Genomic DNA, 24,056 nt, shown 5'->3' with positions numbered 1-24,056 from the left:
CCTGGTCGGACCCTTTCCAAAGGATGGAGGGAAGGCCGACAGCTTCCCTGGGAGCAGAGAACTGAGAACTCCTCACTGTGCTCCCGCAAAATGGACTACCCATTTGGGGCAAGTTTTGTGTGTGCAGGCATGTCAGCTATCTGATCTCTAGAACTCTTAGCTTTGCTCAACACGGGTTAGCAGAATTTGAAATTATGCGTTAGACACTTGGAAGAGCCTTCAAAGGGATGCAGGATCACAAGCCTGGTGGAGAAAAATGAAAATGGGCCAGACTTTGGATTCAATCACCCATTTTAGGTTCTCTGAGCCATCATGCAATTGTTTGCATTTGCCAATTTGAGAAGATGGGGATTTGCTACTTTCAGGAGACATCCTGGAATTCATCCCCCTCCTTCCAGCTATTCCTGACCTCCCCATGGGGAAGGGGGAGGGGAGGCCTCAGGAATTAATCTCCTCTGTCTCACTGTAACATCCCTAACAAGATAAGCAAAGGCGAACCCGTCCTTCCCAGTTTGGGACACCAGGGGGCACCACACACAAATGTTCCAGGCTATGATGGCACATTAACCTGGCAGAAGTGGCTGGCTCCTCTCACTACCTTCCAGCCCTTGGCTAGGGCTGGGAAAAGCAGACTCCCCAGGCTCTTAACAGTCTGAAAGCAAGGGCTGGGAATTAGCCAAATCTGATCCAAGAGCCAGATGAGAGCTGACGCTCACCCCCAGGGTCCCCGTGGACCCCTCTTCCAGCAGGAGCACATTGGAGGAAGACAGGGCAGTGGGATGGGAGAGTCCTGGCTGGAACAGAATCCCAGCTCCGCTGCATAGCCTGCAGCAGGGCACTGTCTGCGCTCAGCTCCCTTGTCTGCTATGAGGTCAAAGGTTGAACAATGTCCAAATGAGGGCTGAGTGCAGACGTCTGGGTCAGACACTGCTCAGGGCAGACTGACGGGGAAGCGGGTGGAGGTGAGGCTGCGTCTCTGGGGAAGCTGGGCCTGGGAAGGAGCTACTTGAAGCCAACACAGTCAATATGTAAGGGACAGAGAGGGAGGGAGGGGTCCATCTGAGAGCTCATGAAATGAGCCAGAACTGCAGCTAAGAGGACCAAGTACAGACTCCAGGAAGCGCTTCCCAGCTCTAGGGCGGGGAAGAGGAAATTACTAAAAGGTGCCATGGAAAGCATCAATGAGGAACTCAATAAATTGTCAGATTGCAGAACTAAGCTGGGTGTTATTATTTCCATTTTACAGATGAGGAAACTGAGGCTCAAAGGAGGGCAGTGACTTGCCCAAGGTCATGCAGTGAATTGGTGATAAAACAGACTTCTGAAAGTCAATTGCTATGACAATTTGTTCACCATATTATGCATGGCACTAGCACTGCTGGGCACAGCAGTCAGGAAGAGTGTGGAGAAGTGAGAGAGGGAACGAGCTGCAGAGCTGCTGCAGGGCACCGGTAGCAGAGAAGGGCTGGACCCCCTTTCCCCTCTGATGAGGGAGGGATTGATGAGTGCTATGCTGACTCCTCACTGGCACAAAAGCCTGAGTGAGGGCTCCTTTCTGCTGCGTGCACTGCATCACACAGGGCCCCTACTGAGCGCACACTTTCTGCTGCGTGGCTGCCATCACCCCACTCGCCCTGCCCTCAAAAAGACTCACCCATCGGTGGTGTTGCCAGCGTCTGTCGCCCCACAATCTGGGCGGGTCCCAGCCCATCCAGGAAATCGCTGAACTGGCTTTCGGCCCCAAGCCGGGTGGTGGGGAAGATGAACCTGGAGAAGGAGGCAGAGGCGCATGTGAGGGTATCTGGATGGCGAGATGCAGTGGCTTTGCCCCGGGACACTGGGTACACCCTTCTGTGCCTCTGTGCACTACTTTGGCTGGGGACAAACAGAACTGTTCATCTCTGCACATTAAAGAAAAGTATTTTCATGCCACTTGAGAAAAGAGACTAATAAACATAATAATGATGGTATTTAATTCTCAGGCACTAGAATTTCTAAGGTGACTCTTAAAAGGCAGGGCTTGCTGGACACCTGTCTCCTCACCAGGGGATGTTAATGCCAAGAACCAGAGACAAAGGCCAGAAATTTCAATGCCTGGAGCAAGTTCCAGGAACAGAGGTTTAGTTGACCATAAGTTTGAAATGCAAGTCAATAACAGTGAGGTGGTGCCCAAAGCAACAACTAAGACCAAAATAACACAATGACAGGGTTGAGATTAATGACAAGCGATGGTGGGTGGTCCATGGCTGGGGGAAAGGGGGGTCCTGGAAAGAGTAACAAGAAAACCTGACCGTGATGGAAAGTTGGCCAAGTGCGAAGAGCACACTAAATGTTCCATGTGCATTTGTTCATTTAATCCCTACAACCATTCTGTGTGGCAGGAGCTGTGATCCAACTTTACAGATGGGAAAACAGAGGCTCTATGAGGTAAGGGACCTCCCTCACCTGCAAAAAAGAGATGATGCCCAACTCACATAGGGTTATGGCGAGGACTAGGGCAGACAGCTCGTGAAAAGTTCCAAACTGGAAACAATAAATGGCAGTTATGGTTATTGTTGCTGTTGTTATCATCATCCAGGGAAACGTGCTACTTTTTCATGTCCTCAAGCCTAAATGTTCTGGATGTGGCCAGCAGAAAAAGGACGGATGGAGGAGGTCTGGCCCACATCTGCTGATGAGCCACCGGGGACCAAACAAAGTTCTAAGATCTTCTAGAACAGCTCAGGCTCCTGGCTAAAGAGATCAAACGTTGTTCCAGAACAAATCCCCCGTTGGACCGTTTGGCTTTGAGTCCCTGTTGGCCGGGGACAAGCAGGGAGGGGCGATAGGCTGCATATCTTGTTGGAGATGGCCCATGTCTCTCCCCTACTCCCCAGGAAGGGGCTTCAAGGCCCACTCACTCTTATTGGCCACAGTCAGCAATAGCCTAATATCACATTCTTAGGACAATAGGATCTGAGAAGGTTAAATAAAGAAACTTAGACTCTCAAGGTCACAGAATGTCAGGAGCTCGGTATAGAGAGGGTCGAGATTGTGAACAAAGGTTATAGCTTAATTCAAATCCTGACTCCACCACCACTGAATAGCTGTGACCTTGGGTAAGGTACCTCACCCTCCTCTTGCACTTTCTCCACTTGAAAATGGAGATAACGGTAGAACCAACATCCCTCAGCATTGTTGTGAGTGTTCAATGAGACACTGTTTTTGGTCTGATAGTGGCTGGTAGATCCTAGAGCAAGAAGCACTGGTCTGACACACCCAGGGATCCCCTGCATGCGGTAAGACGCAATAAATGCTAGTGGGACCCACATTCATGGAAACAGGCTTAGTAGCAAGACACACGATCATAAAATCTTAAATAATCGAGCCACAAAATCCTGAAATCGCTGGGCCTTGATGAAGCCGAATCAGAAAATCTTAGTCATAGAACCAGTTTCATAGATTTAGAAGAGATCCGAGGGACTATGTGACCCAGTGATTTTCAAATTTTTTACTGCAACCCACACGCAAATTTAAGAAATACATTTAACATAACAGACCTATGCGAATCTATACATTAAAAAAAATGGAAACAAAAGTTCACAAGGTAATTCATCCTTAATATAGGATATATCTAAATTTTCTATTTCTTCTTCTAATGCTGGTTTTGACTCACTGGACTCATTTTACTTCCTGCTTATGAGTCACCACCCGCAGCTTGAAAACCACTGATCTAGTCCAACCTCCTTGCCAAGCAAGGCCACCTGTGAGACCTCCATTCATCTGAGCCATATCAATGGTTTTAGATGTAAAAAGATTTCAGATCACATTTTTCTTTGGAAACCCTCTCTGCTGGAGGAGGGTTTAGGTGTGCAGGGGCTGGGAGGTGGGAGACGTGAAACATACAGAAAGGATGAACAGTTCCTGGGCCACCGGGGGTATTCCAATGGGATGCAGCAACCTGGAGCAATAGGAAGACTGGGGCCCAGGCCCCAAGAGTGGAGGACGGAGGGAAGCGGGGACACAGAGGAACCCAGACACCTGGGATGGAACCCAACCCGGGAGATCTTCCCACCCTGCCCCTGGCTCTGTGACTAGAGGGACTGAGGAGGGCAGGGAACAGGGTCGGGTGGGCTGCACGCACGTGCCATCGGAGCTGTTGCTGTTGGTGCTCCCATCAGTGGACTCCCGGCTGCCCTGGCGCGTGACACGACTCCGCATCTCCACAGCGATGCCCGTTTCTGTGCTCCGCCGGATGTTACTGCGCAGCTTCTTGGTGGCCCCTTCTGTGACCGCCCCCCACCAAAGCATAGAAAGGCAAAAAGGTCAGATTATGGAAGATGCTTCTCTGAGAGAGCTGCCAAAGACACCCTCTTGGGAGGGGGCAGAATGGGCAGGGGTCTGATTGGAGCAGGGGCAATGCTGAGATGACCTCTAGAGCCGGTCTGCAGCCTGACCTCTACCTCTGCTCAGCGCAGTGGCACAGACAAAGCGAACTAGAAAGGCTGGAGGCAGAGTTGGGGTGGCGGGGCTGGGGGTGGGGAGCCCCGGCCCTGCAGCCCTCAGCCCTCAGCCTGGCCAGGCTCCCCTGACAGCCACCTTCCCACTCAATTTCAGCCCTTGCCCCAAAAGGTTAAGTGTTCCTGCCTCTTTTCTGGAAAGTTTGCCTTCTCCAGGATCCCCAGATTTGCTTTCCCTCTTCCAAGTACGCTTGTGAGCCCTATCCCACCCAGACCTCACAACCGTCCTCTCCGATACCTTCACAGGCCCTACAAAAAACCCCTGTGAAGCCTGGCATCTCTCAGACTAACACACATTCCCACGGTGGGTCTGACTGTGGAGAGCTGTTAGGGAAGCGCGACTGAGAAGAACTACTGGGTTAACGTGAACGGACTGGCTTTGAGAGAGAGGTCTGCAGAGTCCCAGAAGCTGTGTGGTGAGAGCTCACCCCTGCCTCTCCACACCTCCTCTTCAGAAGGCCCTCTACCCCCACCCCAGTGCCCCTCCTCAGCCTTGCAGGGAACATGGGGCACTTTGCCTCTCCTAGCAGCGCACCATCCTGCCTGGGTTTCCATGGCAACCTTCTCAGCATTGCAGTGTGGTCCCTCTAGACACCCTCTCCTCCTGGGCGGGGCAGGGAGGCGGCAGAAGACAGGTTGAGGGTTGGCAGGCACCTCCGTTGCTGAAGCTTGGCTGCCTGGGGAGCTTGATGGAGAGGGAAGTGGTACTCAGATAGGGACTATACCAAAGGAGCCATTTGCCATCAGTGGTTAGAGGCCCAGACAAATTAAGAGTGGTGCCTGCAGGGATGGGGAGAGGCCAGGGGTAGGGCAGGCAGCATCGCCCCTGAAAGCAGTGGGGAGGGGAGAGCTGGTTACCCCAGCAACCCCATCTCCCACCCACATCCAATGGTGGATCAGAGAGGGGATGTTCAAGACCCCAGCCTGGGAAAAGGGGGACTTTCTTCTCCTGCTTTGTCCTACTTATCTTTCAGGAAGTCCCTCTGGGGGTGGGGGAAGGCTGAGAAGACTAGCATCACTAGTGGACAGGATGGGTACTGGGACCAGTCGGGTGGTGAGGAAGAATGTCTTCTCTGAAACCATCCCAGCTTCTGAGATATTAGAATAGCTAGCTATCCAGGAATCAATGAGACCATCAATCTGTCTGTCTGTCTGTCTGTCTCTCTCTCTCTCACACACATACACAGTCACATTAGTTCGCTATTTCTTTCACACAGGCATAAGTAGACATACACGAGTACCAACAATCACATATATGAATACACTGATTTCACATACAAGGTCATGTTCATGTGTACGTGCATACAACAGTCACATAGTCACAAATGGTCCTACCGGGTCTTAGTCATACGTACACACGATTTACTCTGCCACATACATGTGACCTTCACACCATAACACTTGGAGTTGAACCCGTCTACTCACACACATTGGTGCAAACCCACAAATGGTTTGTGACCCACCACACACACAGAGGCCTGAGCAATAATGGTGGGTGTGGGGGGACTCACCCTGTCCCTGGCTCCTAACTGCCACATCCCCTCTAACCCAGTTAGAAGACAGATGGGTCTGTGGGGGCTGCCCTTCAGCCTCCCTCCCCTCGAATCTCCCCCTACAACATACAACACAAGCTGAAGCCGCAGCTAACTGCTTCATGACTCCAGGCCCGCCTCTTCCAGAGCTTGGGGAAGATTTGACCCATTTGGGAGAAAATTTACCTTCTCTGACCTGCCCAACCCACTGTGAGCCTGTGGGTAGAGGAGTCACAGAATTCTGAAATGTTAGAGAGACCTCAGTTAGTTCCCCACCCCTGCCATTTCACAGATGGGGAGCCTGAGGTCCAGGCGCCCACAGAGCTGAGGCTAGACCCCACGCCTACTGCCTCCCAGTCAACTGACGTGCGACTTTTCACTCCTCTCCACCAACTCCACATTGGTTTGAGATGTGATTCAGCAGAGATTATGTTCCATGTCTTCTAGGAGAAATGTCTTGCAACCTCAGAGAAAATTCCTCTGCTGGCTTCACACCTGTCCAGTCTCTGAGCCCTGTTGATTTGGGGAGTAACTGTATGTGGTTTCTCTCTCTAGAGAACTGGACCAAGCTGCTTGCAGTAATTCTGTGGAGACCGAAAGACTCCAGGAACCATCCCATCTGTCCCAGCACATATAAGAGAGAGGGAGTCGCAGCCTCCAGCAGTACTCCCCGTGGCACCTCCTGGAATAATCCTGAGCCCTCTCGCCACCCTGACCCAGAGCCAAGGCGCGAAGAGCCACTGTCCTTGGTACTGAAAAAAGAAGCCCCATTTAGGAAGGGGCCAGGATAGCCCACGATGGCCCTGTGTGGACTCAGTCTAAGGCCGGGCCAGAACGCACCTGTGTCCTAGGACCCCAAAGCTCTGACCCACTCTCCTAGATGCTCCCACAACTTAGAGAATGTTAGATCTAGAAGGAAACGTGGAGAGAGTCTCTTCAGCTCCATTTTACAGAAGAGGAAACTGAGGCCCAGTGGGAAAGCGACTTTCCCAAGATCCCATGGGGAGTTACAGAGCCAGGACTAGTCCTCTAAAGTTTCAGGGTGAGTTTTTGGAGGGTCTCTGTAGGACCACGTGAGGATTAAACTGGAAGGGGCAGACAGGAGGCAAGGGAACTAGAGAGGAGGCTGGTGCAATAGTCCAGGCTAGGTATCATGGGGCCTGAACTAGGGTAGAGGCTTTGAAACCAAGAGGAGGAGATATGCAGGGCTCAAGCCAATGCAGGGTACAAATAAACTGGGAGGAAGGAGGCCCCTGGGAAGGGCAGACCCAGATCCCAGAAGATTAGTGTGAGAGAGGAGTTCCTCCCCACTTTTCACATTCTAGCCATGCAGGGAACAGAGCCATCCCACCCAGATGCAGCAGGGGCACCCTGCTAGGTAGGATCTTTTCCCAGAACAGGGTTTCCAGGACCAGTGCCCACAGTGAGTCAGCCCTATACATCCCTCTGGGGCCAGACCCTTCCACCCAGGATGGGGCTCCAAGCTGGGACACTGGCAACCTCAAGGCCTGGGAGAAAAAAAATGAGGACAAGGAATTATAGATGGGAGAGGAGTATGCTATGAGCAAGGGGCAGAGCTGTGGAGGCCAGAGAACTCACTTCTTTTTTGGACCTACCATACGACCATGGGTAATATTAAGGACACCAATAATTTACCAAGTGTCTACTGTGCACCAGGCACAAGGCTGGGTGCCTTTGCATATCCTGTCTCATTTAATCCCCTGGACAACTCTGCAAGGAACGTATTATTGTCCTTACTCTGCAAACGAGGAAGCAGGTTCAGAGAGGTGAAGTACCTTGCCTGAGTCACCCAGCTAGTAAATGACAGGGTGTGGCCCTGAAGGCCAACTTGAAGTTGCTCTCCAGGAGAGTGCCTTCTCCTCTCCAGACTCGTATGCCTCATCGATAAGATCAGCAGATTGGACTAGACGGTCTCAAGGGGCCCTTCCTGCTCTGACATTCAGCCATTGGATGATTCACAGAGACCTTAAGTTGGAAGGGCATCTGGGCCACTCTGCTGGCTCAGGCCCCAGGCCTTCAGCCATGCCCTTGCATACCACAGAGACAAGTGATCCAGAAGCCCCATCATCATTCATCTCCCCTCAAGGCTGGAGGTCTTCTGGTGTCTGCTCCAATCCCTGCCTGCTGACTGTGAAGTCTAGGTAGGTGGATAGTCCCAGGCAGATCACTGAAATATCTCCCAGTGACTCAGACCCCTGCCCTGGCCTTGGAAGACTGTTCCTCCAAATCACTTGGGGCCTGAAGAAGCCTTTGGGTCTGAAGCTGAATCAGCCAGAGATAAGCAGGGCTTGGTCTCCTGAAGCCACTCATGGGGTCCAACACCTGCTTGACAGCCTAATCTTAATCCCCATCCTTAATCCCGCCCCTTGGTCCTGTCCCAGCCCAACTCCTGCATCCCCAGATCCCCATCTCCCTGACTCCCTAGTGCCATGCCTACACTACGTATTCACAGAGGCCATGCCCACCCCAGGGTACTGATAGCCTCAAGCCCCCTCCTCATCTAGCATTTCCCTGAGCCAGAAACCACACCACAGCTTGGTTGCTGGAAAAGACCATCCCACATGCTCCTGTGGAGGGTTTTGTAAAAATCTATTTTAAGGCTTGGAAAAGTCCTCCATGCCCAGCCCCAACTGGGAGTCTTGATGAGCATTCTCCCTGGATCCTCTGGCTCCCCCGCCCCCTCACCACCCCCATCCAGCTGCCTATTTGAAGGTTTCTTGGGAGAGTTGTTACTCTGAGCAAAATAAGCAGGAAGAGATTTTAAAACAAAACCAGCTGGTGTCTGGACTGATGCCACGAAGTGAAGAGGTCTTGCTGGCTCCTCTGTGATGTGGGGTCTGGGTGCGCTGTACGTGACAAAGTAGGTCACCCACCAGAACGAGGATAACTTGGATTCCGTCACTAAGCATCTGAGAAAGTATATTTATCAGGATGTAGCTGTTAAGGTGTGTGTGAATGTGGCTTCATGAGGTATGTGTGTACACATATGTGACATGTTTTTGTGACCACTGTGTGTGCACGTGTGTAACTGTGCTTCTCTGATCTGGGTCTGTGCATCGGTACCCACAGGACTGTGTATGTGTGATGTGCATGACTGGTTTTATTTGTGACCATGTACAATGTGAATGAGTGCATTGTGCTTTCCTGGCAGTAGGGGTGGCTCACCTGAGCAAGTAAGCACACTATTTATGTGACTGAGCAAGGCACGCGTCTTTGTGTGTGTGTCTCTTGTGACTTTGTAACACACATCTATGACTATGTAACTACGTTTGTGTGGCTACTTGTACTTAAGAAACTCAGACATACAGGTAAGACTGGATCTTATGGCTGTGTGTCTGTGAAGCTGTGGTATCACTTAGCACGGTGCCAGGAACACGATGGCAGTTTAATAAATAATCGCTGATTAATATGTAAGTCTGTGCTTGGAGTCAGCAGAGTGTAAAGGTTAGGAGCATGACCTTGGAAATCCAACTGCTAAGGTTTGAATCCAGGCTCCACCACCTACTAGCTATGTAGTTTGGGGCATCGTACTTCTCTTCTCTGTGCTCAGTACCGGCCTCATAGAGTTATATGAGGATTCAATGAGTCAGGACAGATACCAGACCCAGAACTGCGCCTGATATATGGCAAGCGCTACATAAGAGTTTGCGGGTGTGGGAGTGCACACCCATGACCCATGAGGACAGTCCCTGGGTGCCCAGCCATTGCAGGGTGCTTCACCCCAGCCCCTGGGTGTCCCAAGCCCCCTCACCAGGCTGGGGGAGCTGGAGCGTGCTCTTGCTCCACTGGGTCAGGCCCACGATGGCCACCATCTTGGCCCCAAGGCTGCTGCGACGCTTCTTGGTAGTGGTGGTCCCGGCCCCGCCCCCAGCCTGCTGGGATCCGCATATTTCACCACTGATGCTGGAGCTCCGAACCACATTCCTGGAGGCCGCGGCCGAGGCTGGACCCGGCTCCCCGTTAAACATGGTCCACGGGGCGGCAGGGCCTCAGGCAACCCTGTGGGGAGAGGGAGAGACAAAGGGGTCCCACATCAGACCCCAGGCTACTCCATCGCGGCCGCACCACTTCCTAGCTGTGTGACCTTGGGCAAGTCACCTAGCCTCTCTGAGGCTGTGAGGATTAAATGAACAAATAAATGTAAAGAGCATGCACAGAGTCTGGCTCAATAAATTGGACTATTCTCATTAGCACATGGCTACCCTGGCAAGTGACCTGGTTTGGCAGCAAAACCTAGCTGTGTGACATCTTGTACATCTTGGGGTTTCAGTGAACACCTCAGCAAAACGAGGAATAAAAGCACTTACCTCATGGGACTGATGTAAGAATTAAATTAGTGCATGTGAAAGTGCCTGGAACAGTGTCAGGCACAGAGTAAATCTTCAGTAAGTGTTAGTGATCGTTATTTTCAGAGTCAATCATAAGAACAAGGAGAACAAAACTGGCTCCAGCCGGTGCAGACCATGGGAGGGGTCCTCCTGCTTGAAGGGGATGGTACAGCAAAGGATAAAGAAGCAGGCAAAAGTCAACCTTAAGGGCACTACTGAGAGGCAGCTGCTGTAAGCATTTTAACCTATTTCTTCCCAGCCTCTTTTCAATGCATTTTTTAAAATAACTGAACTCACACTGCAAATACAATTTTATATCCTGGTATTTTTCATTTAACACTATACCACAAGCATTTCTCAATGTCATTAACACTTTGTATAAATGTTAACGCCATCATAATATTCCATTGTATGGAGGTAGCATAATTGACTTGAATATTCCAGTACAGTTACCTCTTAGATCGTCTGACTTTCTCCTCCCCCCTCCTCCCTCCCATCCACCCTCTTCCCTCTCTCTCTCTCCTTTCTTTTAAACAACACTGCAATAAACATCTTTCTACACTCATTTTATCTGCTTATTTCCTTAGGATGGATTCCCAGAAATGGAGTGCCTGGTTTAGAGGATGTGGACACTGCTGGTAGCTTCCCCAACACCCATTCTCCCTTCCTGCTTCCTGACAGAGTGCTGGTTTTGTCCAAGTAGCACCCCACCCCTTGTTTTATTGGCCGATCCTGATTAGCCTAAGCCAGGAAGTGGCATTCACCTTGGTAACTCTTACTGGTCCAAGGGCGGGCACATGACTAAGTTGGCCCAATGTGACTTAAGGGGGAGATTTGGACTCCACACTTACAAGAGAAAGGGGAGGTCTCTCTCCCTCTGTGTCTCTCTCTCTCCTTCTTCCCTCAAGACCTTTCCCCCTAGAGAGGATCCAGCTCTAAGACAAAACCAGTGTTGCTGAGGGCAGCGCAGCAGAGACAGAAAGGACCTCAGGGCCCCCCGAGCCTTCTCTACTCTTCCAGTTCTATATTCCAGTGCTTATGCAGGTTTGAATCAGGGGTCCTCTCTTACATCCAAAAGCATTCTGCCTGATACCGAAGGCATCAACAATTTTTTTGATTCTTGGAATATATTGCCAAATTCCTTTCCAGAGTATATAAATTTACTCTCCCCATTAGCTGCTTTCAACAAATATTTAAGCCCCTGAAATTCCCAGGCCTATGCTGAGCGCCAAGGATACAGCAGTGAGCTAAGCCGACTGGGTCCTGCCCTCCCACAGTCTCCGGTCCAGGAGGAGAGACAGACAGTAAATAACTAATTATGCAATTAAATATTTAATGATGGTGCTGATGTGGGCCAGGGAAGAGGACAGAGGGCGCCGGGAGCCACTCTCGGGGAGTGGGGCAGCGGGCATCCAGGGCCCTGTTTTGCACAGAGGTGGGATGTCCTCTGTCAGCCTCTACAACTTGGCTGAAAGTTGGTCTCCTCTGCTCAGAGTACAAGAAAGGTGGCCGCTCCAACAGCCTCTGGGCCCAGCCCTTCCCGGCTCTGTCCCGGCCCGCTCTGACCCCAGGACTCAGGTCTCTCTGCTCAAGCCTCTGCCCTCAGGCCTGTCACCCTGAGGGAATCCGGCTTTTCAAAAGGACATAGAAAGAGGAGGGAAAATGGGGATGGGAAAGGGAAGGCACTCCTCCAGCTGACCAGGAAGACAGTCCCCACTTGGCTGAGAATGGCCACCTGGTCTCCTGGCCCACGTGGCTCCTGCCAGCCTGGTGAGTTAGGGCTGACTGTGGGGACGAGTCAAAGCTGTGCTCTGCTTTCTTTGTGGCTGCCTGAACTATTCTCACTCACCCACCCCGTGGTGTGTGCAGAGCCCCAGATTGTATTTCTCCTCCATCCCTCATCACCCTGGCAGCTGACGGAAAGTCCCCCTGGACCCGGGCCTATGATGATCTCTTCTCCGTAGTTTCCAGTTCCAGTGCCAGTTGTTTCGTTTTTTGAGTCTCTGGTCTTTCGGTGGATGGTGGGCCAGCGCTCATCTGATACTTTGAATCTGCTACAGTGCAAGCATAATTTACTCTTTCAAGTATTTCTGTTAGGCATGTAGTTAATTTCTATGTCACAGATGAGAAAGCTGAGTCTCAGAGAAGTCAAGCCCTTGCCATCCTCCTCGGCTAAGAAGTGGCAATGCCTGGACTTGAAGCCAGGTCTCCTGCTTCCACAAAGAGATAGACACACTCAGCAGTCCCTGCCCCTTCAACCCAGAGCTCACTCAAGATGTGGGCCCATCCCTCCCACTCAGGCTTTGCCCTGGGTCTCTGGGCTCTTTGGAAAAACTGCAAGGAAATTATCTATGAGGAGAAAAACCTCTCTGGCCCAGGTGCCTACAGCTGCCACAAGCATCCAAGGGGCAGTGAAGCCCCACCCAGACACAGCTGGAAAAGCAAGTGCTTGCCCCGTGCACCCTACAGGAAGCTGTGGAGCACCACTCCCAGGGGGTGGGAAGGGAGGGAAGAGGGCAAGGGACAAAATTCCTGACCCTGCCAACCCAGGCGCTCATGTTTCCTTGTGAATAATGAATGACACTGACAAGCAGATGGCTTGACATCCAGGACTCTGCACCATCCAGAGCCACTTTCTAATCTTTAAGTACCCAGGGGTCACCCAGGAGGCCTGGAGAGCTGATGAATGCCTGGGAGGGCCCAGGCAGGCAGGCCATCCCCAAGGAGATAGGAGGAGCCAGACCCAAAGCCCTGGACCTAAGGTCTTAGGGCCTGACCCCCGCTGCAGGAGTCCTGGGGAGGGCAGCCTGGGACAGTTAAGAATAGGGAGGCGGGATTAGAATATATACAGATTCCTTGTGTCACCTTCTCTGGGCCTTGGTTTCCTCACCTGTGTATAAAATGAAAGGGTCGGATTAGAGGATTTCTAAAAGTCCTTTGACTGGGAGACCAGTGTCTGTGATCACGGACTGCAGCGGCAGGCTCAGAACTGGGGCTCCAGTCGCTTCTCTGGCAGCCAATCTAGCTCAAGGAGGGCAAGACAGAGAGACAGACAGAGCCGGCCACCTGGCTCCTATGAGGAGGGAAGTCCTACTGCACAGCAAGCCCTGAGCCATCAGACCACAGGGATGGGAAAGGGGCAGCAGGCAGAGATGGGGGCAGAACGGCGAGCGGCCCGCAGGACACAGAACGGCATCTCACATTCTGCTGGTTCTAAGGTTGCTAAACGAACCACATCCTTTCCAGAAAAGTCACTTCAACAAGCCCCTGCCTTTCCCAGCCCAGCTCACGGCACCCCAAGGCAGGGAAGGCCTCCATGACCTCGCTGGGTCACGGGGCCCTTGCTGTGAAGTTCCCCCTGCTGCCTCCCATCCACTGCTGCAGCAGCATTGTTACCACAGCTCGGATTCACCCTCCAGGGAGGAGGGATGCTGCCCACTCCTGCCAAGCTCCATGCCAGCAAATGCCTCCCCAGCTCCCCAAGGAATAAGCCCAGCGTTTTCTTTCCAGCCCTCGATGTTTGGCCGCTACCCTGGGGTCTCAGGACACTAAAGGCTCCCCAAACCCTCTCCTGAATCCTGACTGCAGCGGGTCTCAGGGCTCTGCCAGGTCACCCAGGGCCCCTCAGTCTGTTCGACTGTGTGTCTAACCAGACAAGGAGCCTTTTTTGAGAGTCAGTGAGGCCATCCAAAGCCCAAGATGAACCTGGCTATCCATCCTGTCCACAGGAAAGACTGAAGAATGTGTCACAGGATGATGGGCTGTTAGGCTGGAAGGGATGGCAAATAACTGGGACTCTTACCATCTCTCCCCATCCTCCACCCACAGCAGACATCACTAATCCATCTCTTTCCCATCAAGCCAGACTTAACCTCAGAATCCCTCTCCACACTGCTCCAGCACCAACTGATAAGAACCAGCTCATGAGTTAAAAGTGATCGGCCATCCCTATTCCAGCCTGAGCCTTTCATTTTGCAGAGAAGGAAATCAAGAATGGGAAAGAGACACACCCAGGGTCACACAAGAAGTTGCTGATGAAACCAGAGTTCCACCCCAAGCCTCCTAACTCCCGGGTCCCACATCACCTGCCAGGTGCTTCCTCCCCACCTCTCACCTTGAAGAAAACCCCAACTCACCAAACTGGGGAATCTGAGCGTGGTGTTCCACATCACAGGGGGCTGTGCCCCTCCCAGCAGCACCCCCCTAGGGCATTTACACAGGCTTCAGTTAACCTCTGCTGAGACGTCAGTTTTCAAGAAAGGAGGTGAAGGCAATCAGGGTAGCTTCCAGGAGGAGGTGATGTGGTAAGAGTCTGGAAGGAAAGAGGGGAGCTTAGAAGAAGGGCTAGCGAAGACATCTGTCCTCAGAAGCTTCCAGTAGCTTGTGGAGTGAAAAGACTGACTTTGGAGATAGCTGTGTGACCTGGAGTAAATCACTTAAACTCTCTGATTCTCTGCTTCCTCTTTTGTAAAACTGTCCAAATGCCTGGGTCCCATAATGTGCCTTTAGGCACTTTACTGTCAAACTGCTGGTGTTGAAGCCCCACCCACAACTTTAAGACTTAACACATGAGGGACTCATCCATGTCCAATTGCTAAGGAGCTCTAGACCCCATTCTTCCTTCCTCTGTCCTCTCTGTGACTAATGGGGTCTGTGTCCCTCTGCAGATACTCTGTGACCTGCCCAGCAGTCGGTGGGGGGCACTCCTGGTTCCACCCCCAGCCATGTGACCCTGAGCAAGTCATTCAGCTTCTCTGAACCTCCATCTCCTCTTCTATAAAATGAGTCTACTCACCACCTGCACCCAGCCCGACTTTCCAGACTGGACTGGGGATCAGATGAGATAATGAGGATCAGGAAAGCACAGTGATTAAAAGCACAGGCTTTGGAGGCAGACAGACTTAGTTGAAAACCTAGATCTGCCACTCACAAGCCGGATGACGCAGGGCAATTTCTTTAACAAACTCCCTGAGCCTCCTGCTCCTCATCTCTAGAGTGGGGATAATAACGCCTGCCTGAGGAGTCTTAGATGAAATATCACGAAATAAGGACTGGTACATGCTAAATGCTCAGTTGGGCAATTTCATTATTACTACTCATAATAGCGCCTTTGTCAAGGGTAAAAGACTGCACAGGTGTTTGTGCTTATTGGTCTGGATTGCATACCAGGTGCAACCACTTCACGGGAGAGACTAACAGGATCACCTCCCACTCCAGCTCTAGATGCTTCCACTCAGAGCCCAGGATAAGTGTGGGATCTGGGCCCCTGCACCTCTCAGTTGAGATGGGAACTGGCACATGAGGCTGTGATCATCCCTGACAGCATCTCAGCTCCTGGCCTTTCCCTGGATGCTGGGTCTGGCACTTGAGACCCCAGCCCTGACCACAATCCAGCACCAGGGCTGCCCACCACATGGCCTGAGCCAATCTATGCCCATGTCAGAGGCCGGTACCTGCATCCACATGAGGGGAGAGGGGTTCCCTCGTTCCCTTTCCTTTTCACCCTCGGGGGAGATGAGTGGGTGACAGGGCTGGTAGGTGCTGGGGGATATAGGCTGGCCTGAGCGGGGAGCACTATGCCAGCTCCTCTCCTGGTTGTACAACCTTTGTATCCCCCAAACTAGGCTTACACGCACACTACACACACACAGGGAGAGACACAGGGCACAGAATTTCAAATATGTGATTACACACCATACAGACCCACACAGATGATACACACTTAAAGACACAATCACATTAATACACAGATATGCACCCCCCACAAGATATTCATCCACACAAAGGCATACAGAAGTAGCCACACTGTCAGCCAGGGTCGTTCACTGACTCACATGTGTGTACACGCCCCACACACTCACACACACACCCTCCCCTGGCCCCTGCCCAGCCCAGAGAGGCAGGAAGCCCCATCCCTTCAGTGTGCAGGGAAGTGGGAGTGTCTTACCCAGATCTGTGGCTTCCCTTGGATGAGGCACACCTATCAGCTCCAAGCAGGCACTTGTGTGAGCTTGAACACACACACACACACACTCATATATACTCCAGCCCCCATTCTCACCATCCTGGCCCCCATCTCTACAGGCCGGACAAAGGAGCTCATCAGTGAGGTCTGTGGTGAGGAGATGAGAAGGCTGGCAGGGAGCAGCTGCTGTCACCATGGCTACCAAGCTGACCCACTTCTCCTCCACCCAGCCTGGCTTACCCAGCCCAGGCAAGGGGGGACGGGCAGCTTTGGGGAGAGGGGCCCACTCCCATCACACATAGTAAAGGGATGGCCCTCTGAGGTTGTGGTAAGTGATGGGTTGAGCACCGGAGAGGTTGGGTCCTGCAAAGGAAGACAATATCCAGACATCCGTTGAGGAGAAAAGGGTGATGAGGACATGGCCTCTGCAAGACCTTGCCCTTGGTCTCCCCCAGCATCGAGGCCTCTCACCTCAGGGACCCACCTGGGTCATGCACTTGCCCTGGACACACTCTCAGAGAAGACCTCACAGCAGGGCTGGGAGTGGAGAGGCCAGAACCAAACCTGTGTCCCCCACATTCCAAGGACTCAGGACACCCAAGGGTGAGGCAGACCCAGAGCTGGGCGTGCTCTGTGTCCTGTTCAGAACAAGTTCCTGAGGGCAGGGCTCATCCTCCCCCTGGACTAAGGGCTGCTGGGGGCATGGCCATGTCTTCCTTCCTTGATCGGGACTCCTACGTGTCTTCTCTCAGCCAGGGGGCTCCTGAGGATATGGCCATACGTTTTCCCTCAGAACTGGGGACATAGAGGAACAACACAGCCTTCAGACAATCTTGTGAGGAGACAGTTCACAAAGCCGAATGAATCACTCCTGCGTGACAGCCTTCCATAGCTCCCCATTTCCTTCTGGAGAAAGTACAACTCCTCACCAAGGCCCACAAGCCAATGAGCCAGCTCCTCCTGCGCTCTTGCCCCTCCTCTGGTTTCCAGCACCACTTGCCTTCTTTCCATTCCTCAAAAGTGCCACTTTGTCCCCTCTCTGCCTGGAATGCTCTTCCCCAGCCCATCCCCACCTTCATGTTCCAAGGACCCGTGTTTGTCTGTTGAGCCACCCTTGCCTGGCTAATCCCTACTCACTGCTCAGCCCCAGTCTGAATGTCATTTCCTAGGAGAGTCTTCCCAGATGAGTCTTCCCTGCTGTGCTCCCCCAGACTTAGTACTGTCCCTGCCTGTTATGGATTGAATTGTGTCCCCCCCCCAAAAAAAAGATATGTTGAGGTCCTAACCTCAGTACCTTAGACTATAATCTTGTTTGGAAATAGGGTCACTGCAGATGTGATTAGTTGAGGCCATACTTGAGAAGGGTTGGTCCCCAGTCCAATACGACTGGTGTCCTTACAAGAAGACAGCCATGTAAAGACAAAGACACATAGGGAGAACACATGTGATGATGGAGGCAGAGACCAGAGTGACAGTAAGAAACCAAGGATTGCCAGCTGTCACCTCAAGCCATGGAACAGTCTTCCTCAGAGCCCTCAGGAGGAACCAACCCTGCCAAAACCTGGATTTGGGACTTCCAGCCTCCGGAACTGTGAGCAAATAAATTTGTGTGGTTTAAGCCACCCAGTTTATGGTACTTTGTCACAGTTGCCCTAGGACAACTGTGTTCAGTGCTTATCTCCCATCCCCCCAGCCCCTGGCTGTGAGTGGCTTAAAAACTGGAACGATGTCGTCGTCTTCACCCTGAATCTTCAGTGCCTGGCACATAGTAGGGCTCTAAATATTTGTTGAATGAATGACGATCTTAAACATTGAATCAACAGTATCTATAGCTGGGTAGTAGAATTGTGAGTCACTTTTATTTTCTTCATGTGACATATTGTGTTTTCTAAAGTTACCACTTTGGAAACTGTATTAATGTTATCATGAAGAAAAAACTAACATACGTATCTTTCTTTTCAAAACATACTTTAAAATAACAGACATTTCCACCACTGTGTTTTGAGAAGAGGGAAAAGTCCTGCTATATGCTTGATAACTCTCTTTTTATTGATTAATTGATTCCTCCATGTGTCACTGAAGTGTCTTTGGGAGTTAGATTTACAGAGCTTGAGCCCTGGGGCCTTGTGGGGCATAGATTCCAGGTGGGCAGGGTCCAGGCAGCATATGCATGCTTCTCAGCCATCTCCACCATCCACCTCCTCCCATACCTTGTGGGATCTAGCCAGATGTGGCACTTGTCATCTGATAGGGGCTGCTGAACTTGGCACTTGAGAGTACCCCCAGCCTGGACCAAAGGCCACTCCCAAACAGAAGCAAGGCCCTCAATGAGTGCACTGCCCAGTGCTCTCAAACTTAAATGTGCACAGGAATCACCTGGGGATCTTGCTGAAATCCAGACTCTGGCTCCACGGGTCCCAGGTGGAGCCTGAGATTCTGCATTTCCAACAAGCTCCTAGGTGATACCCACACTGCTGGTCCACGGGCCACCCAAGGCACTGAGAGATAAAGATAAAATACTCTGGTTGTTCTTCAGGAGTGAACATTTCAGGATAAGGAGACAGAGAAGGCATTAAAGAGAAGTGCACTGCAGAGCATCTCAAAAGATAGGTGAGATTTGGAGAGGCAGAGGTGGCAGCAAAGAGATGGGAAGTACTGGGAAGGTCCAGAGAGAAAATGTTATATTCAGAGGATGGCGAATGGAGCAGTGAAGTTGGAACAGGAGTTGAGTACAATTGCGGAAGAGGGGGCTGAAAGGTAGGCTGGGAACAGCCAGTCAAGGGCTCTGAATATAGGGCTAAGAAGCTTGGCTTTAATCCTGAAGGGAGTGAAATCTGACATGGCTTGGATGTAATGTTTTACGGAGGTCAATCTGACACTGAGTGCAGAATCAGAAGAAATCCTGAGAGCAGTCAGGAGGCAGAGGGAAGGGCCACACGGCTTCAGAAAGAGCAGGTGGAAAGGGGAAAGGGGCAGCCAGGAGTCATGAGAGGGCTTGGGGGCTTGCCTCGAATTAGCAATGGGACAAAGTTGGGGAGAGGAAAAAAAGAGAATCCAAGATGATTTACAGGAAGGGTGAATGGTACCATCAGCAGAGCCTGAGGAGGAAAAAGCTGGCTTAAGGGGAAGATGAGTCCCTATTTTAGATGTGATGAGTCTGAGATGATACTGCAGCTCCCACCTGCAGGTGTTAGGCAGGTAAGCAGATTCACTGGAGCTCAGGAGAGCAGTGTGAGTGGGTAGGATTTAGGTCTTTTCCTCAGAGGGAAAAGTGGGGTATGGAAAGGAAGAATGCCCGGAGGAGAGGACAGAGCGAGGAAAGGGCGAGAGGTAATACCCACAGTTAGGAGTGGGAGGAAGATGGAATCCACTGAAGGAGGGAGCACCAGGGGTTAAAAGTAGGAGAACTCAGAGAACATCCCTTGAGTACACACACAGCCAGCCTGGAAGCCCTACCACACCCTGACATAGAGACCAAGGAGAGGCCTGCCCAGCCCAGGATGTGGGAGGGCAAAGGAGGCCCAGGTCTGAAAAAAAACACAGCTTGAAAGGAAAGGAGAAGGGGGCTTGATCCCCGGGGGAGGGTCTGGGCTGCAGCAGGATCCCAAGGCACTGAGGGCTCCAAACTCAGTGCTGGTACAAGAAGGACAATCCTCCCACCTGCAAACACACACAGCACTTGCACACCCATGTGGCTACAGAACCCCCAGGGAGGAGCCGAGAAGGTGGGAGAAGAGGCCTTTGGAGCAAAGCCTTATTGCTGGGGGGTAAAGAATTTATCATCCAACTGGGACTCTTTTCAAGAGTGAGCACACTACCAACAATCACACCAGGATCGCAGGTATAAATTAGGACTGTCCCAGGTAAACCTAGCCCTGAGGGATTCTGGACCCCCAAATACTCATTTGGTCCCTGTGCCCCCTTCCTAGATGGGGTGGCAGAACTGACAGACAGGCAGTAGGGACAGGCTAGCTCATCCTCGGAGGCAGGGACCACGCTGAGGGTGTTGGTGGACGCGGACGTCTCTCCTCCGAGCCCCGCCTCAGCCTGAGTGCCAACGCCCCTGCCGGGAGAGACGCAGCAGCACCACGGACAGCGGCCGGCGGCGCTCGCTCCCCGCCCTCCCCTCGCCAGGGCGCCGGCCGCATCAGTATTTCTTGGGGGAAGGGGCTCCGGTTACCAGGCCCGCGCCAAGCCGGAAGGGGCCGCCTGCGCCCCGCGCCTGCCCTGCAGACCCTCCGGGGAACCTAGCACATTCACGGCCCCAACCAAGACAGACACCGCCCTCAGACGCGCACCGCATCCCCCGCTTACCCCTCCGCCCTCCGGACCCTTTCTGGGGCACAAAGACCCGCGTGCACACCACACGGCCTCTCAGACACACTACATAGCCATCAAGCGCTGTACAATGATGCTGACATACACAAAACAACAGGCACACACCACGCCCAGCGCGCAGGCCACCGAGACACACAGCACACACACACACACAATATGCCTCACAGACAAACATAACATGGAGAGGTGTTCACCACAGACCCACATGCATATCACACACAGACACACAAGACACCCTGCCACACATGCACAAACTCACATGCTGCACAAAAACGCACTCACAGAGAACCTCAGACATATCAGCAAAGATATCTTTATCACAGACACACATCACACACCCCACACGTGTGCAAACACACAGTATGCTTTCACAGAGACCATCAGACATACCACTCAGAACTACATTCACTACGGGCACACATGTACATGCAAACTTAACCTCTCTCACACACACGCACACACACGATATGCCTTCACAGAGATCCTCAGACATTCACCATGGATACACAGGCACACGCCCCACACTACCCAGGCTCCCACCCCTCTCCCTGCCCCCCTGGAGCCCAGCCTGCCCTCCCATTGTGGACATGGGACTGGGGAGAGGACAGGCAGACTTCCCTCCCTCCTGCCTGGCCCTGGTCTCGGGCTCTGTGGATAAATCCTCTGTGTCCTCTGAGGCCTCCTGGGGTAGCTGCCCAAACCCCAGGGGCAGGCAGTCAGTGGCACAAAGACGTTGGAAAGGGGGAGCAGGGGAAAGGGGAGCTTTGAGACCCCAAAGCTCTGGGGCATGAGACTCCAGAGACAGCCTCGCCCTCACCTGCAGTTCCCACAGCGTCAGCACTCCCAGAGACTCCAGCCCTCCGGGAGGCCCTGAGGCCTGTGTTGTGCATGGGAACCAGGAGAACTGAGGAGTCTGCAGCTCCTGTTCCACCCAGGAGTGCCCCAAGGCAAACAGGCAAGAAAGGGGGCATCCTGTCCTCATCCAGACTCCCCAACTCCAAAGCCCCCTCTCAAGCAGGCTGAGGGGACAGTGGCACAAATTCTTCTGTCTGCAGGACAATCACAGCAAAATTCTCTGAAAGAAGCCCAAGCCAGGGCACGAGGTGAGGAGAGAGGATTAGGCTGGCACAGCATGAAGAGACCCTCAAATGTCCCAGGTAGATGGAAGGGATCTTCAAGACTGTCCAGGCCAATGGTCCACATGTGTGACATCCCCATACCACTTCCCAGTTTTGCATTATCCACTGACACTCTGTGCCTCTCAACGATTTCTGCCAAGTCTCCATATTCCTGTACTGCTCATTATTTCTTTTCTCAAAATTGACACTTTTGAATACATTTATTTTAAATAGAAACTTTATGTTACTACTATAAATGGAAAGCCAAAATCACTTTTAATAAACAGAAAATGTGAGTAAAATAAATATAGTAGAAACAAAGCTATATTATTAAATTTTAGCTACATGGAGCTGCCAGACGAGATCTCTTTGCTAAAAAGGGGAAGGCAACAAGTGTTGGAGAGTTATTAAGGACACATTAGCCCCTCACAGACACCTTCTCCCTGGGACAACCTTGGACTTGACAGAGGTGAAAGGGAACCAACTTTCCCACTGTGTGGGCCAGTGTGATATCAGGGTGGGTCCACGGGCCACGGAAAGTCATCTCAGGTCTCACTGAAGGTGCCTCTCTCCACATTGGGCAGCCCTGGGCTTGCCCGTCTCCTGCAGGAGCTTGGGCACAGTGGCCAGCTGGCACCCTGTTGCCATAGTCCATTCTGGTAATAACAATTCTTAGAAATTGCTCAGTTCTTTCCCATTTACAAATTGTCCTCACACCCACCATTGAATACAGGCCTCACAGCAGGAATTATCATTCACATGTCGGAACGAGAAAACTGAGGCTCTGAAAGGTTCAGAGACTTGTCCAGAGTCACACAGCTACACAGGTTAGGTCCATGAGTAGGAGCCCTCAACTCCCCCCTGAGATGCCTTTTCTACTCCACCTGCATCCATCCATCCCATAGTCAGGGGCCCTTGCTCTGGGCTGGTCCCGTGCTGGGCAGTGGGGAGCAGAGGGAGGATGGTAACCTCCATCCTCACAGTATCCGCCTGTGAGGCCCTCACAATCCCAAAAGGCAAACAGGCAAGTGAATAAGTAGCTGAGGTTAAGAGCTTTTACTCTGGAGTCACATTGCTGCGTGTCCCTAGCCCATAAATGTCATCTCTCTGAGCCTCAGTTTCCTTGTCTGCAAAATGGGGATAACGACAGTACCTATCTTATAGGGTGTGATGATTAAATGAAACAATGCATGTGCATAGCGTCTAGCACAGAGGAAGTCCTCAAAAATGTTTATTATTAGGGAAGTACAAAAAATAGAAGCAACGCAGGTAAAGAACAGCTGATTGGGGGAAAGGGTGGTAGGCACGGCATGGTTCTTCACTGAGGAAAGGAAACGGGTTAAGTCTTTGAGGACGAATAGGATTTTGGGAGGGAGAACTGTCTTGCCTGCCTCATGCCCTCCTCTTCCTTCTCTCCCCACTCCAAAGAGCGGGGAGAAAATTCAGGGTCTCCTCTCCCTCTCTCTCTGCTCACCCCTCTGAAGGATATTTGAAAGGTTCTTCGGAGCCTGCCCTGGGCATTGCTGCTCCCCTTTAAGCCACAACACCAGGTCCGTTTTCCCCAGGTGCTGTCCAGATGCTGGGCTGGGGACCAGGCCCACCCTGGCACTCTAAGGATTCTACTAGATGTCCTTTAAAGTACTTGCCCAGATAACAAAGATCCTCGCTTTCTCTGAGGGGGTCAAGAGCCGTGTTCGCACGTCTGACTTTGTGCTCCTTCCCAGCAGGCTGCAGTTGATCGGACCATGGTGGGCACCTGACCCACTCAGAGCCAATCAGATCCTCTCCTGGAAGTTGGACTTGGATCTGCTAAGTCCTGGGTTCTATCTCTGAATGTGGCTGGAACCGAGGGACACAATACAGAAATTATAGGTGGCCCAGCGTCTGCAAAAGCAAAGAAAACCCAGTCTACGGAGATAGAAAGGTGAAGGCAGCCAGGAAGGTGCAGAGAATGGCTGCTTCAATTTCTCCCAGCCTAAAGGTCCGCCTCCAAGCCTAACGATTTTTCTGCCCCTCTGTTCCCAGGAACGCCTTGTGTCCTCATAATAAACCCTTCTTTATGACTGAAGCCAGCTTGAGTGGGTTTCTATATATAAGCAAAGACCTAATTAAGACAAGGGAGAAGCCGGGAGCTGGAGGCACAAAGATGAAGAATCCTGAAGAAGAAGGATCACTCTGCCTGCCCTGGAGGAGCTCAGTTTAACAGGAGATGAGCAGCAAGAGACGCAGCCTCCATCCACACAAAGGAGGGAGTG

The 24,056-nt window shown here is 52.0% G+C and overlaps 1 protein-coding gene across 6 annotated transcripts in view; it reads right to left on the bottom strand.

Annotated features, from left to right (window-relative positions):
• Nucleotides 1-24,056, bottom strand: part of RIMS3 (regulating synaptic membrane exocytosis 3) — a 38,701-nt gene that overhangs the window by 8,386 nt on the left and 6,259 nt on the right. For 5 of the 6 annotated variants that reach the window (XR_006888853.1, XM_046663388.1, XM_046663389.1 and 2 more), the window contains 4 exons: nucleotides 14,517-14,692; nucleotides 9,804-10,051; nucleotides 4,124-4,265; nucleotides 1,655-1,767 (listed from right to left, as the gene is read on the bottom strand). Coding sequence is in view for 5 of the 6 variants with exons in the window: in XM_046663388.1 (XP_046519344.1) it covers nucleotides 1,655-1,767; nucleotides 4,124-4,265; nucleotides 9,804-10,020 (472 nt within the window). In the remaining variant the exon portion in view is untranslated. The remainder of the gene's footprint in view (nucleotides 1-1,654; nucleotides 1,768-4,123; nucleotides 4,266-9,803; nucleotides 10,052-14,516; nucleotides 14,693-24,056) is intronic. The other variant, XM_046663390.1, reaches the window with a different exon arrangement.

The sequence above is a fragment of the Equus quagga genome, chromosome 5 (genome assembly GCF_021613505.1).
Source record: "Equus quagga isolate Etosha38 chromosome 5, UCLA_HA_Equagga_1.0, whole genome shotgun sequence".
Classification (NCBI taxonomy): Eukaryota; Metazoa; Chordata; class Mammalia; order Perissodactyla; family Equidae; genus Equus; species Equus quagga.
This window is presented reverse-complemented; position numbering and strand designations above follow the sequence as displayed.